Source organism: Varroa jacobsoni, unplaced genomic scaffold (assembly GCF_002532875.2).
Source record: "Varroa jacobsoni isolate VJ856 unplaced genomic scaffold, vjacob_1.0 scaffold_1419, whole genome shotgun sequence".
NCBI lineage: Eukaryota > Metazoa > Arthropoda > Arachnida > Mesostigmata > Varroidae > Varroa > Varroa jacobsoni.
Window position 1 is genome coordinate 190,338 of NW_019214321.1, and position 15,507 is coordinate 205,844.

The window sequence follows — 15,507 nt, forward strand, 5'->3', positions numbered from 1 at the left end:
AGATCTATTAATTTAGTAGTCGATTGGTTAAACATCGGATGGATCGATACCCGTCAACGTCGTATGCACCGCAATGCTTATGTCGTTCGTGCCGTTTTATTGTTTTTATATTCAGGCATGTGCCCATCGGTACGTCAAACCTACGACGATTATTAACGAGAACAACGTTCACGAGGAACAGCGGCTTGGCTTCGGTATCTGTTTCCAGTACAGCACTTCACTGGTGCCGGAAGCCGCTTGGGTCCCCTGCGATGGCCAACCAGTCAAGGACTACCATCTTGGATTTGGTTTGTGCCAGGCCGGCACCAGCTGTCACCTAAACAGCAAGTACGATGTTCAGACGATAGGCATGCCCGGAACGAAAACCTGGCGCGGAGGTGTGTCTTCCTTCATGAAGCGGGACAAGTACATACGAGAGTGGCTTCGAACGAATACAGATTCGAGTTACCCGGTTGAAAACTATGCGTATTTAGGCATGTCGGTGGCGTCAGGAAATTTTTTTGACAAACAGCGCTTGGGATGGGCAGCTGGCGCGCCTCGCGCGAACGACACGGGGGCCGTACTACTCTTCGAAAGAAATCGCGCCCCGAACAACAACGAGCTCGAGCACAACAGGACGCTCATTGGTAATCGAATATATTTGTAACCTTACTTGTCATTATGCAAGTTTTATGACATCTTCAATTAAAATGTAATTTTTATATGTTACTTAGCATTAATTCAAGCCATTGCTGTTACGATTGTATAAGAAAATCGTTAAATGTTGCCATATAACTTACAGGTGTTTATTTTATTGGGGAAGGTACGTTTGCACGGATATATCCGTCAGCTAAGCTAGGCACAGGGGAATTCAACATCTGATAGACCTTTTGCAACATTATGCTGATTGGTTTAATAGATTTATTCAAGCCTTTGCACGTCATTCTTTTTCAATGAAATTGAATCTTATTTTCCTTCAAATAAAATAGGTGAACAAGTAGCATCCTCCTTTGGGTATGTGATCGCTGTTGTAGACATCAATTCCGATGGTCTCGATGATCTGGTCATCGGAGCCCCATTCTACTATGAGGACGGTGTAGGCGGCGCCGTCCATGTCTACCTCAACGAAGGTGCTCCTCGCTATTTATACCAAGGAATGCAGTACCGCAAAGTGATTGGCTCAAAGGAGGAATCACGCTTTGGGTTCGCTATTACTGGACTCGGTGACATTGATCGTGATGGATTTAACGGTATGGATATAGGATTAGCCAATTCAGTCTCTTTTTATAGTGTGCACTATTCTCTATGCAATATGATGAATTATATTTTAGACATATCGAAAATTCTCGCTCCTGACATGATTATCTAACGTCTTTTCGGCTATTTCTAATTTTCCGTATTGTCCTTGTAGATCTCGCTATCGGCGCTCCCTACGAAGGTGATGGTGCCGTGTACATCTACCTTGGCTCAAAAAACGGCCTAAGTGAAAGGCCTTCACAGATTATTCGTGCTCCCGATGTAAAGCGTACTCGCACTGTCCCAAGCACATTCGGTTATTCGCTATCAGGCGGTGTTGACTTAGACAATAACAAATACCCTGACCTCGTTGTCGGCGCCTACAGTTCCGATCGAGCATTTGCCATTTATGCCCGGCCTATTAAGAACATCAAAGCTGAACTCAGGTACAGTTTGCCCATTGATCCGACAACTGAAAAATGTCTGTCAGGCAAGGAGGTATGCACGACCTTTCAGGTCTGTTTGACGACGCCATCTGATTTTGACCATCGTACCGGCGATTTGATCGTTGTGCAGAGAATCGAAGCCGAAACCTTCCAGCCGAACAAGAAAAAGTCCCGAGTTATTTTCAAGAAGGCAAAGAACACGGAGACGCCACATATATTGGTTGAAAGCTTCCAGATGACCGACTATAGCAAGTGTACGACGGGTGAGCTTATTCTGGTCGATCGTTCGGATATCCACACGACGATTAAACTCAAATTGACTCTCGACCTAGACAACGATCTCGATCGAAATGACAGACTGCATGTACCCCGCATTGACCAGTACCCTATACTTAACAAAAAACTTGGAACACTTACGATTCCAGTCGATTTCAAGAAAAACTGCGGCGATAATGCAGTATGTGAGTCCACGTTGTACACCGAGTCTAAACTTAATCTCCCGAACGAAAAGGGTGAACCGGTCTATTATCTTGGCTGGGAAACTATGAACTTGACCGTATCAGTTAGAAATACAGGAGAATCTGCCTACGACGCTTTTCTACACATCGAACATCCTAGCGAGATGACCTTTATTGGACGTTCGGTACTCAACAAGAAAAGTGTGCTTGACTGTTCGACTGAAAATCAAACTCTGGTTCGTTGTGACTTGGGTAACCCAATGGAAAACGGTGATTTGGCCGAACTCCTGCTGAAGTTCCGACCTGAACGGGAGGCAGACGACCTGACCACTATGCGGTTTGTCGTTTACACTACGACATCGTCACAGGACACCCTAAACCAGAGACCAACTACGTTTGACGTCAGCGTAGTTAGGGCAGCCGAGCTGGAAATCAAGGGTCTTGCAAAACCTGAACAGGTTTGGTATGGTGGAAGGGTCGTAGGTGCTTCGGCCATGCAAAGCGAGGCTGAAATTGGTAGTGAGGTTACCCACGTGTATTCGGTATTCAATTACGGGCCGTACATGGTGCCAAACTTCAAAGTACATATACGCTGGCCGATGGAGGTAGAAAACAGTCGTAAAAACGGGAAGTACCTACTTTATCTCACTGAACTGCCAAAGGTGCAAGTTAACGGTGTTCTCACCTCGTGTCGGGCTGTGAAAGATAACTCAGTCGACCCTCTCGGCTTTACCGTAAGTATAAATGTTATCGCATTCATAACAAATCTGCACCAGTAGCATTTATTCGGCTTGAGCTAAAGTCGTTTGCATACAACCGGACCTAGATACCGGGCAGTGACATTTAATTTTAATTTGAATTGACAGAACATGATATAATATCATATAAACAATGGTAATTTCAGTTTACTAAAATACTCAATCTAACATGTTCATTTCTGTGCAATAGAATAAGCAAGCCATCGTGGCTACGGAAGCGCCTACCGCAGCCGCATCACGTTCGCGACCCAGCACCCTTCGTATACCTCAAAAAAAGTCCACTGATCCAATTATTCGTCGAACCACAACGACAACCACCCAAAAACCGACCACTGAGGACGATTATGATTATGATGCTGATTATGGGGAAGCCAGGCCAACTACGACAACAACGCCAAAGTAAATATTCCTTATCTAATTGATGACCTGACCCTAACAAGTACGTAGCGAAATGTTCATGCATAACATGCACGTCTGCTAGATATTGTATTTTGAAATGTCTTGTAATGGCATATAAATTTTACGAGGAATTTTCTATCTTGTTTGAGTTACGATGAGGTGCTACATGGGCAACGCTATGGAGGACTTTCGAAACACATTGAAAAAAATCTACTTGCATAAAAGAGCAGTAGGCTTGTCGAATTATAATACGATTTGTACACACTGGTGATCGAAAAATCTGTCCGGAAATGGCACGCATTTTTTATTTTCGAAGGTTTTTGTTCCGAACTCTGTATACATGTCTATTGAAAAGTTGTAGAAGTTGATGTAGCTTACATTTTGTTGGGTTAGCATTTTTTTTTTCTGTCAAAATGTCAGCAAAAAATTGCATGTAGAAAGCTATGTAAACAAGCTGTCTTTTCGGTACTCATCGAGCCGAATCAAAATGCCATGCATTTTCATATACATACATTTTTGTTTTTAAGTAGAAAACGCTTCTCAAAGGGAAACATCTGGCGTGGCGTTCTATATAAAAAGTTTTTTTCTAGCAGTTTATAGATCTCGACGAACGGAGTAAAGGTGCCCCTATACCTAAACTTGGTTTACCGCAAAGAACAAAAGATATTCAATATGCATCTGTATGCGTGTAACAGCGCGTTTCGAGCTACTTTTGAGTGCTTTTGCTAGTGAGCTTTTGATAAATGTCTATGAAAAATTGTAGCAGCTGGTGTGACATAGATTTTTAGGTAAAAGTTTTTTTTCGAAATGTCAAACGGGAAATTTTCTATATGAGTTATTTAACCCTTGGCGCCAATTAATATAATTCGATAAATCCTAAGGAACTAAGTAAAATGCAATACATTTTTATAGATAAGACAAATATTTTGGCGCAACAAAAAGGCAAGCAAAACTAGACGTTTTCGCAAGTGTGATACTGGAACAAGGAATACTTACCTGAAAAGGAGGGGAATTGTTGGTGCCAATCGAAAGCTCCCAGTGATCTAAATCAAAGTGCCATGAATATTCTTATACATAAATTTCAAAAACAGTATTTTTCCTCGTTTTGGTCTCGGTGAAGCTTCAGGAAAAAAGATCTTACTTTTTCCACAAAAAGGACAAGTATTCATTGTATATTTTTTAAAAAACTTTAGGTGACAACCAACGCACAGAATCAAACGACGTTGTGAGTTATGTCGGCTAGGCCGATTCAAATCACGTGCGTGCCGACGACGGAATCAGTCTAGGTCAAATGGCAATCAGCGAACAATAGAAACGTCCCGTAATCACATTGTAGAAATGTATCAGTTAAAAATTTAATTAATTTTATAACATAACGTCATCTTTTCATACATAATCAATCTCTAGGACGATTTACGCTCGAAAAGTAATCACCGAACGGAACTACACGTACGTCTCGTCATATGGACGTAACACAAGAGTTCGGCGAGATATGATTGTGCCAGCAGAAAGCGTTCGCGTCGACGGCCGCGTGCTCAACGTTGTGAAGATGAGGTGCAACCAGAATACTCGTTGCGTCGATTTCTCCTGTACGGTTACTAATCTGCAAAAACATAACAGTGCTGTAATTACGATCAAGTCAAGGTTATGGAATGCTACGTTTGTCGAGGTAAGCGATATTTTATTAAAATAAAGAATAAAGCTTAAATAATCGACAAGTGGAAATCCGTGTGTAGGTACTTCTTGTTCCTTTTACAGTGCACAAAAAAATTATCGGAATGAAACTTCACTATGATAGTACTCGATCGAGGTTAAAGGCGGTAATGGAAAATAAATAATATAACAATAAATATAAATAATATAATAACAACACAACATGCGGATTATACAATGGCGTTATGCTATGATTTCTTTTCTCATTCTCAGGATTATCCCCGGGTGGATCAGGTCAGCATCTTCTCATTTGCGGAGATTCGTTTGGATCCAGAAATTGATATTCGGCAGAAGACGACCAACGACTACGCGGAGGCTGAAACCAAGGCCTATCCGGATTCCAGCCTCTATCAGAGGTCCGAGGGTGCCCCATGGTGGGTGATCGCCCTCGGCGTTATTATTGGTATCCTCATCTTAGTCGCCATCGCCTACTGCCTATATAAGGTACAGAATATTTTAAACTTTACAAGCACATCTTGTTCCATGCTTCGGTACATACACAGAGTCATGAATTATTGATATATGAGAGCGTGAAAGTGGTCTATATTGTTGTAGTATATACGTTTATTCGTTAGGGGAAAAACTAGATAGCAAACAAAACCACTCGACACTGACTGCAACGTGGAGAGGAAACATCTCTTTCATATATGTGTACACATTATACATAGCGTAAAGGAATAGTGCCGAACACACCAGTATAAGGGATATAGCCATTGGACATACTAGACTTCCTGATTCTTTTAAACTTTAGAGTGGAAGATGGCCAAAGTACGATTGTTTCAACGTGCTTATTTTCATTTTGTTTGCCTGTTTCAGATGGATTTCTTCAAGCGGAACCAGCATCTTCGTAATGGGGAGTACGAACCTGTTTCACAAACGGAGAAAAAAGAGCTTACTCAGTTCAGCCAATATCCGGACAGTAATTTCCACTAGCCACTGCGGTCAGATCGCTGATGTATAGAATATCTTAAAGCAAGGGGAAGAGAGAACTGTTTATAAAGTGCCGCTAATCAATTAACCGGGGACACATTTTAGCGGAAATTACCATACGTGACCTAAAACACGAGCGTTAACTGAAACGTCACACATCCCGCGCAAATTTGAATTTCTAGACTCAAGAGCGATTGAGCAGGCATTGTAAAACCTACTCAGGAAAACAATCGGTTTCACTTTATATTTTTATTCGCTTCTCTTTTCTTTCCGGGCTAGTGCTTAACTTTTCATCTAGCTCTTTTTCATAGTACATCCAACCATGAACGCCTGTATTTGGGCCAATTGAAGTGAGACTTCTTTGAAGTTACGGAGAAGCTCGATGTGTGTCCATAACAGTGCAACGTCATCTGCCGTTCTACGAGTAGTCTATGTTTCTGTTTGGCCATCTGCGCTGAAGACATCATTCCGTCCCACCGCCCAGGCAGCGAAAAAGGCCTGATCGGTGTCCTTTTTTTTTATTTTCCTCAACTATACTCTCTAATTATTTATGTTCTGGAAGATATGCGAAAAGATCCCGCTAAATATGTCGTAGGAAAGAAGTCTACACTAGGCCGGGATACCGAATCTATCACCCATTGTTATGAACGCGTAGTATTCGCTCATTGAGGTGCCAAATAGCGTGAAGTCACAATAACACACATAGGTACAAGCCTACAAATTCAAACAAATTTATAACATAAACACACATCGACGCCTACAGCGACGCCTATAGACGAACACAACAAGAAAAACTAAAGGAAGACAATGGCTACGATGACAGATACACAAGCCCATGGTGCAATGCTTTAACTCAGAGATTCTGGTGATGATGATTGACGAGAAGAATGGTATGATACTGTTGTTCAGGATGGAATATTGGTAAATGCCATAGTTATAATTTAATTTCAGTATGTGAGAAAAAACTGCCGCTTGAACCAGCGAAATAGCTTCGTGTAGGCGAATGCCTCCGGATTGCGAAGCTTCAATGTAAATCGCAAGAATAAGGGGGGTGAACGTCAGTGTATATCAAGGTCATGAAATCAGCCTCAGAGCCAGAGACGAATGTTGTCATACAAACTGTACATAATGACTGAAAGGTTGGTTATATTGATAAATAAGAATAATAATAAAAATAATAACACTAATAATAAAAAAAATACGTTGTGCGCTCCACGACGCCATAGGAATGAGAAAGCGATGTCGCAATGACCATGAGAGCCTGCCAGAGGTCGCGAATTGCCCAATATAAACATCGCTTTTTCGTTCTAATAAGTGCAAACTAGAGATGGAAACGTCACACGTTCAGCATGCAAGACCACGACATTAAAGGACGGTGATGACAAACAATGATAAAAAAAATTGAAGAAAGCCAATGGCTAAGCTAAGATTATTTATTATTAACAATAATAGTAAATTATTCCATGATTGATTTCTACCACTGTGAAAACCACAGAGCCTGAAAATACACGAGAATGATAGAAAATGATATTTAATTGCAGCTAAGCAATGGTTGTAAGGCAGGAAAGATGATTCGCTTAATCAAATCAATAAGAGATAACGAGGGAGAGATAGATAGATAGATAGATAGACAGACAGATAGATAGATAGATAGAGAGAGAGAGAGAGAGAGAGAGAGAGAGGGAGAGAGAGAGAGAGAGCTACTAGCCCACCGCATTAAGGAATGATATGGGTAATAGAGTTTGGTGAGCGCATGGTTTGTTGTATTTTGTGCAGACGTAAAAACACAACCAAGTGCTAGACATAGGCATTTGCTACGTTTTTGCAGTCGTTCCGTTCTACTGTATTCTTCATTGGCTGAGCCCTAAAGGAACTAAACTTTCGCCCATCAACCAGACTTACAGACATGGACCAAGCCGGGTCATATGCTGCAACCATATGAGTTTCCATATTTTTTCTTTTAAACGAGGTCGAATCGAAATCTATTTTGTGCTTGAAAATCGTGTATTTTCAGGCCAGTTGTTATGCTCGGTTTCTAGTAGAAACCGGTCACTCAGACGACTTTATGTGAATTTATTAAAGTTATTCACACTCGAAAAACAACAAAACACAACTATACAAGGTAATACGAAAGCAGAGATTAAATGTGCAACCTCAGTACATTAGTAATGTTGGAGACCAACAAAATCGCTTTCTTTCATACCCAATCGCTGGAAACCATTTCCGTATCCCGTCTAGTTGCCAAGTGACTTATTAAGATGCCTTTAACCGTGAGTAATTTGGGAAGATTTCACCATTTATATAGCGACTACAAAGCCGATTTTTATTGTTTAACTATTATATGTTGCCAGTAAAATAGACCGAAATAAATCGATTTTTTAACAAATGCAATCTACTAAATATAAATTTACCAAAAACAACCCGCTTCCAGTTCACATAATAGACCATACGACGTTTCATGTATGAAATGGGACAAGCCTATTAAAATCCTGTTCATATTATATGTTAGACATTTCATACTGAACAATCTACCGTGTACGTTCATTTCACAAGAGCTTCGAGCCTTTCTAATCCCAAAAGTTATTATTATTATTACTAAGTAAGTTATAGAGCGAAATTTGTGTGATGTCTCTATGCTAATTACTATCTGTCGATGAGCGGGTCTAGCTGGTCGGTCCTTAGAACGCTCTTCTGCCTTCTGCTGAATCAGCAACTGCCACGATCACCGCTAAACCGCTGAAAAGAGCTCGAACTGTATAGGGTTTTGCTATGCGCTGCGTTTTTTTTTTTGTTTTATTAAACAGTAAATACGACGCCGTAGGAAGTTCGACTAACTAATTCTTCGAATTTTCTCCTACTTATGAAACAATTGCACACTCGGAATCGACACGAAGACTGGCTAGAATGCGCCAAAAGACGCAGTACCATTATCAAAACACATAGCCAATATAGAAGCTTTAACATTTACACGAAATTAGTGAGAAAAAGTTACTTTGACGAAAAATTCCAGTTAGCAGTTGTGGTATAACTTAGGATATACGATTAATTTCCACTATTTGATTGAAAATAATCGTATATAATGGTGACTTACGGTGGTTCATATAGCTGAAATCGACTTCGTCATAATTATCCGTTAGAAAACGTAAACCGGTGAATTTTTCCAACACGGCAAAATACGGAAATATTATCATTTATCTATTTTTCATTGTCGGGGGCTCGAAGTTCGAAGTATTGCCATGAATTCCAAGTACGCCAGTTGGTAACTGATCTACCTAGGATGTTCTTAACTACTGCTATTCCGTAGAGACTGAACACTACCACTAATACAGTGATTGCATGATATGTGAGCTTTGATTTATTTTTCAAATAGAATTTTACTTACCTAAAACAAAAAAAGAGCTTAAAAACTTTTCACCTGCTCTTACTGCTGTTTGTACATAATAAGTAGAGGCCGAGAGAGATAATAACTTTATATAGAAGCTGACACGAACAGAATGAGAAGCGGAAAGAAAGATCGAGGAAGAAAGCAAATAGGACAGAAGCAAATGCGAAAGGAAATCTATATTTTAGTCTTTCCAATAAAGCTCGTAACGACTGCTAGCCGATGCAGAGATATTGATTGACTGTCAAGAGGGAAAATTATTTTTTTCGTGATAATTTCCGCGTTCTAATCAACGAGGACCACGATAGACGGTACAAAGACGTCTGAGAAGGCATACGGTCACATACAAAATTGAAGCGTTGCAGTTCACCACCGATTGTCGTAGACAAGCAGTCGTTATGAGTTCTCTTCAGATCATTAAATAGATCTGTAACTTCGGATTGCGGCATTTGTGTTAATACTTTCCTGCTTTGTATTTAATATATTGTAAAATAATAATGACGATTATTATTATTATTACAATAGCTGCGATAATTAACAAATGAAAAAAACGAAAAAAGAATAAAGAGCGATTTTTTACGAACGTAGACTCCACTGCGTATTGAGTTTTAAGTGTTCGTGGTCCATTAGATTGGCTATACTGCCAAGGTCATACTCTTACTGATATATAATGGATAATAAGAAGTTGATTACATGGTCTAGTGAAACATTGTTATTTTTCCAAAGCCGATAGCTGCCGCTATTGATGCTCAAAGAGACAAAACTGGGATTAATTTAAAAAAATAAAGGTAGTATAATATTGTTCAAGCTCATGATACGTAAAAACTCGGATGATTTTAGAAACAGTGCCGTGCCGCAGTTCGGGCCTTACATTGTTATCTTATGTCTATGAGTTTTCACGGCTTCCCTTACTTCGCTATTGCGGCAGCTTACGTCGCAATGTTCAATTTAGCTGACCTTAGTTTAGGTAATCGAATTTAATGTTTCATATTAGACGTCTGATATTGCTATTGGACATTACTGAGTAAGCGAAACGACGTCTGTCTATGCATGGTTTTGAACGTAGACAACGTAACGTGTCCTTAAGTGTAGTGGGCAAACACATTGCCACTGCACCTTAACGTCAACCTCTACAATTTGAATAGTATAATTTAAATTTAGTTTCAACGAGGACGATGTTTTAAACGCACCTACATTTTGATTACTACTATGTCTAATCAAATAAAGGTCTCTCCATGTTGTTGCCTTCTAGTTTCGAAGTACGTCCACATATAGAAACAGGCACTTTAAGGAAAAGACCATTTGAGAATGTCCCGTGGATGACAATACTGGAGGGCAGCAAATTCCACTACTACAATGACTAAGTTTCAGCGTTTACTCTAGGACCTTTGCAATGCGCCGAGTTGATTGTAAGAGCACTAAAAATCATTTGGTAGATGTGAAAATCAAGACGATGGCGAGGTAAGCTACGGTGGACAAACGATATTCTACCATATCTAATTGAGCACGATGCAATGCGTTACCACAGGCTTGTACAATATAAGCCCAGTTTTGTTCGTATATACTCTGTCATCACAAAGTTTCGTTCTATTGCCGCACAAACGACAAACAGTAACCTCAGTATGATTGGCGCTATCTAGTTTAATGGTGAGTTAAATATTTGAAAGATATGGGTTCTAGTTTCCACTATCTATTTTCGTGATGGATTATTTGCGTAGAAAAGCCGAGAGAGGGATTCTGATGTCTTAACTGTCAAGACGTCTAAGTAAAGGGCCACAATTAGGCCTCAGGGCATACGCTTCTCAGCTCATTTGGTCTCAGGGTCCCCTACCGGGTTAACTAGTAGGAAATACGACCCAAGATATTCACATCGATACTTTGGCGACGAGATTAATGCCTAAATTGAAGGGCAGTCCAGGCCCTTGTTTTTGCCTGCCTACTTACTTTGGGCTACAGTTGGTAAATGTCTACCTATACAATAGACAGAATCCAGAGATAGACAGCGTTCCAATTACATATTCATTTTATAAGTTCGGTAATGCAGATGTTCTATGAAATCTAGCATATAATCAACGAAACCGCATAGAACTATAAGAGGAAGTTGCAGCTAAGGTTGTACAAGATCATGATTAAATTTCTTTAAAAGTAGGTTTCTGTACCTATGAACCGAGAAAAAATCATCATGAAACGGAGAATGATAATACATTTCAGAATCACCAGTTATCTAAAAGATCGTAGCGAATCGTCCTGCTATATAACCAGCAAGTTCAACCATCCATTTGAGCAAAATGCCTTTTATTCGTTAATAAGATTGTACTACCAATACCTCTACGAACAGAATTACTAAAAGAACTATACAACAGCCATCTGGGAGGTACACGGCCCAAAAAATCAACAAAATCATTATCGACAAAACTGGCGCGAAGGTAATTGGCCTTTCTATATTTGAAGTCGTACGCCCGGTATGGCCGTTGGGTATTCCATTAGACGGCTGGCTCCTAGCACGGAACAAAGTGTGTCTATGCACGGATTCGAACCTAGAGCACAATGTGTCCATAAGATCCTCATGAACTACACACGATTCTGCTATTTATATTACGCGAGTTGTCTCACAACAGATAATTCAAAATGATTTAATCTAAAAGTGACCGCTTATATCATTAACAATAGTGATGGCGTAAAAAGAAAGGTGTGTATGTTCCAAACGGCTTGACCTGAAGAAAACCATTATGTCTTCTTAGCCTATATAATAATACGCTTTGAATAAAAATTTCGAAAGGATACAATGAAACAAGCTATAAAGTGCAGTCAAAAGACAGAAACATGTCTTCAAGTAAAGTCATTTTATAGTTCTTCTTATTGGCGCATTTTAAAGATAGGTTTAGGACCGGTTCTAGTATATGCCGTATTTAGTTTTTTTTTAGATATGTGTGTATATATACATCCTCAGTTGGGCTGGGATACTGTCAAGTAACACCCAACCTTTAACAATAGAATCGAATCATTAACATTAAATCAAATCGTCTTAAACGCTGGGCTCCGACATCATCGGATGGCTTCGTCGTATACCCACACACGACAATTGGTATAATAATGGTTCCTATCCGAAGCCACGTTCAATCATTATCACTTTATGATAAGTCCTTGGCCCGAGCGCATCGATCGAGTAATCTAACCAGTACAACTGTTCGATGGCTTAGTCTAGGCTCATCGGTTGCTCCCAGGGTCTGTTTCTGTCTCATTGTCCATTGCTCTCATAGCGGTTGTTGAGTCGTGGGACTAAGGACACTGGCATCAGACCGCAGCCGCGTCAATTCTACGAGGTGTCCTTTCGGGATTACGAGGTACTGCTGGCACCGCTACAGCAATCGCTGCGAGAACAACTATTACTACATGCTACTTACTTTCCGAACGACTATCGATAGCGGGGACGAGTCTGCGAACGTGATTCTCCTGGATTTCTAGAGCAAAACGAACTGATCCGTTGGGAATAAAAAGTCCGCTATGGAGAAAACGTCTCGATTTGCTCACCGGGTCTGTTTGTTAAGCGCCTTGCATCAGCGGTCTATCGATGACATGGGTCACGAAACGAGCTTACCATTACATTGTCAAGGAGGCGCGCTTAGCGGAATTAGGTATCGAACGATGGCGAACAAGGCACTATCTGCTTTCCAATTAGAGGGCGCAGGGGGAGGATTAGAAATTTCGAAGAAAAAAAAACTCGAAATAGCTACAGAGTAACGGCAAATCAATAGTTTCAACGATGATATGATCATTTGAAAACTGCTTTAACGAAATAATAGTCTGTAGTGTTCATCAACGTAAAGTATCAGTTCAGTTTGGATGGATTATTTTCCAAGTCCCCAATAATGGCGGATTCGCCCAGTAAATTTAGGTACAGTGGTGTCCTGATCTCGAAACCGCGCACAAAGACCGTTCGTTTCATGTTCGAATCCAGCCGTTTCTTTATTTCTCAAGTTTTACGTCTGTTTTAGTCCTAGACCGCAATGTGTTCTTATGATATGGCAGATAGCTAAACGTGTCTTCAAGATTTGGTAGATAGGCAAACTTTTGCCCACTAAACAATCACGGGGCTGGGAGACAGCTGTCTTGAGCTACATTAATAGCTAAATTTTCAACGGCGGCCATTGAGCAGGACAGGGCGGACTTTAACGAAACCAAACAACACATTATCGGATATGATTGGAAAAGTGCTAACAAATGGCTGCAGGTTTGGCCCATAGGCCTGGCCCTAGTAGCTAAACGTCTACTTCATAATTCACATCAAATCTTCTAATGTTTAAGCTAAATTAAACATTGTATCGGAACGTGGTCTCCATACAGTTATGAGCGGCTACCTCAACGGACCGACAGCTTTTACGACTGGTATAATGATAAGTGAATAAGCGTCGTACGTCCTAACTTATTTACAGGAGCTAAATATCAGCCTCATATGACACCAAGGAACCGTCGAGGACCTAAATAATTACGGATTTTTCCAGTGGCGAATATTTCCGATTTCTAGGTCCGTAGAATACTTCCGTCGCCACCGCTATATAAATATGAGAAATTGCGTGACACCGCATTTACGCTAATACCAGTATGTTATAACTACGGTATATGTATAAAGTGCAATTTAGTTAACAACTACGAACTTACGAACCAGACACGGTATAAACATGAGGAAATTATAGCACCGAATGTCTAAAAAGATAAACAGGTCGGCCTTCTTTATTCATTTGACATCCGTTCATGGCCTATTAAATCCATGAAATACATCCTTTCTTACAGTAATGTAACCTAACCTAATCCTAAAAAAATCGAAGACGAATCTCGGTCAAACATCGAAAACTACAAACTGTAAACACCACATAAACATAAACTTGTGTCCGTAGCCTACGTGCTTTCAGTTATGAGCTATTGTCGCGTTTCTAGTCAGATACTCGTAATGTTCTAACAAAGCACAATACAGGAAAGAGAAAGATATAAATGATATCTCGGGGACACAATATCTAACTAGAGCTACCTTATCCAACCGCTGTTCGTCGCCATTAGGACAAGCCTTTACACTTGAAAACTGTAATGCTTGACTTTGATTCGGGCGCTCGAAGGTTAAGTTGTCATCTTACTGCCAATCAAGTTAACTTCTAACTTTTCCTCAAGCGAACTAAGAAACAAAAAAAAAAAATAAAACAAATTTATTGGTACTCTTTACAGAGCACAATTAGATATGATCTAGTATAAAGTCAGATCTGACAGAATTTATCGGTGAAAGCAGATAAAGCCCTTAATGGATGCAAGGTGGGACCGTAGCGAGTTCTCAGAGCCAATATCTCCAATAGAAGAAACCGATACTAATTGGCACATTGCGGCTCTACGAGGATCGACCTCTCTTTGCGTTAGTGAAATATAATTTCAGAAAGATATACTTGTCTTGTATCGATGCTAAGTCACTCATATGAAAAAATGCTATTATAAAAATGGTTTTTCAAAAATAGGTTTATAACGTATAATCAGCTTGCACTTTCGGAGGATCTACTTAAGCCAAAAAAAAATCATAATCGAACAGAGACTATTTTGGTTCAGTGTGGAACGTTTCGTACGTCATTGATGAAACACCAAATTAGATCTATGGTAAGGCCAGCCACAGCCGACGACTGCTGACGAATTTGTGTCGCGTATACTGGATACTGGCAACTTGCCCATCACCATACCTCTATAGTATACCGGTTTCCTTATGGCTCTTTCGAATATTTTAGCTCAGTTCTATCACGCTATTATACTTGAGTTTCTATTCTTCTAAGCAGTCGCCATATATTGTCAAACACGCGAAATACCGCATCCTGATACTAGACCTCATAGATGGTGAACAGAAATAAGATTAAAGCTCCCTTCGGTAACAGCGAAAAGGAGTCGGCAGTTCAAAAATTTTACCCGCTGTATCGTCATGGTGTAGTAGCGAATGCGTTCCCGATCGGTACATGCTGGCTGTACTAAGAGAGACTGAGATAAAGACACTCTCAAATAAAACACTGATCTAAGACAATCATACGTTAGTACGACCATGTTAAGTATAACGAACATGAACGCAAAACAGAAGGATCAGGAGAATGAAATGCCACGTGCTATCCGTTAGGGTCAAAAACAGGCGTCGTCGCTAAATGTATTACAATGTGACTGTACATCTGCACTGTTTAGACCTCGTT

The 15,507-nt window shown here is 40.2% G+C and overlaps 1 protein-coding gene and 1 long non-coding RNA gene across 6 annotated transcripts in view; one reads left to right on the plus strand and one right to left on the minus strand.

Annotated features, from left to right (window-relative positions):
• Nucleotides 1-5,966, minus strand: part of LOC111269824 (uncharacterized) — a 31,846-nt gene extending 25,880 nt beyond the window's left edge. For 2 of the 5 annotated variants that reach the window (XR_015314702.1, XR_015314703.1), the window contains exons 1-2: nt 4,730-4,820; nt 4,273-4,319 (exon numbers count right to left, since the gene is read on the minus strand). This is a non-coding gene — a long non-coding RNA (uncharacterized LOC111269824). Of the gene's footprint in view, nt 1-4,272; nt 4,320-4,729; nt 4,880-5,854 lie in introns of those variants that run through there. The other 3 variants (XR_015314704.1, XR_002685953.2, XR_015314701.1) reach the window with 3 other exon arrangements.
• LOC111269823 (integrin alpha-PS1) overlaps nt 1-9,890 on the plus strand; it is a 130,069-nt gene extending 120,179 nt beyond the window's left edge. Inside the window, exons 3-9 of the mRNA XM_022849677.2 lie at nt 116-626; nt 969-1,229; nt 1,391-2,853; nt 3,068-3,276; nt 4,684-4,945; nt 5,203-5,433; nt 5,806-9,890. Of these exons, the coding sequence (XP_022705412.1) occupies nt 116-626; nt 969-1,229; nt 1,391-2,853; nt 3,068-3,276; nt 4,684-4,945; nt 5,203-5,433; nt 5,806-5,922 (3,054 nt within the window). The 3' untranslated portion in view covers nt 5,923-9,890. The remainder of the gene's footprint in view (nt 1-115; nt 627-968; nt 1,230-1,390; nt 2,854-3,067; nt 3,277-4,683; nt 4,946-5,202; nt 5,434-5,805) is intronic.
• The last annotated feature ends 5,617 nt before the right edge of the window (nt 9,891-15,507 follow it).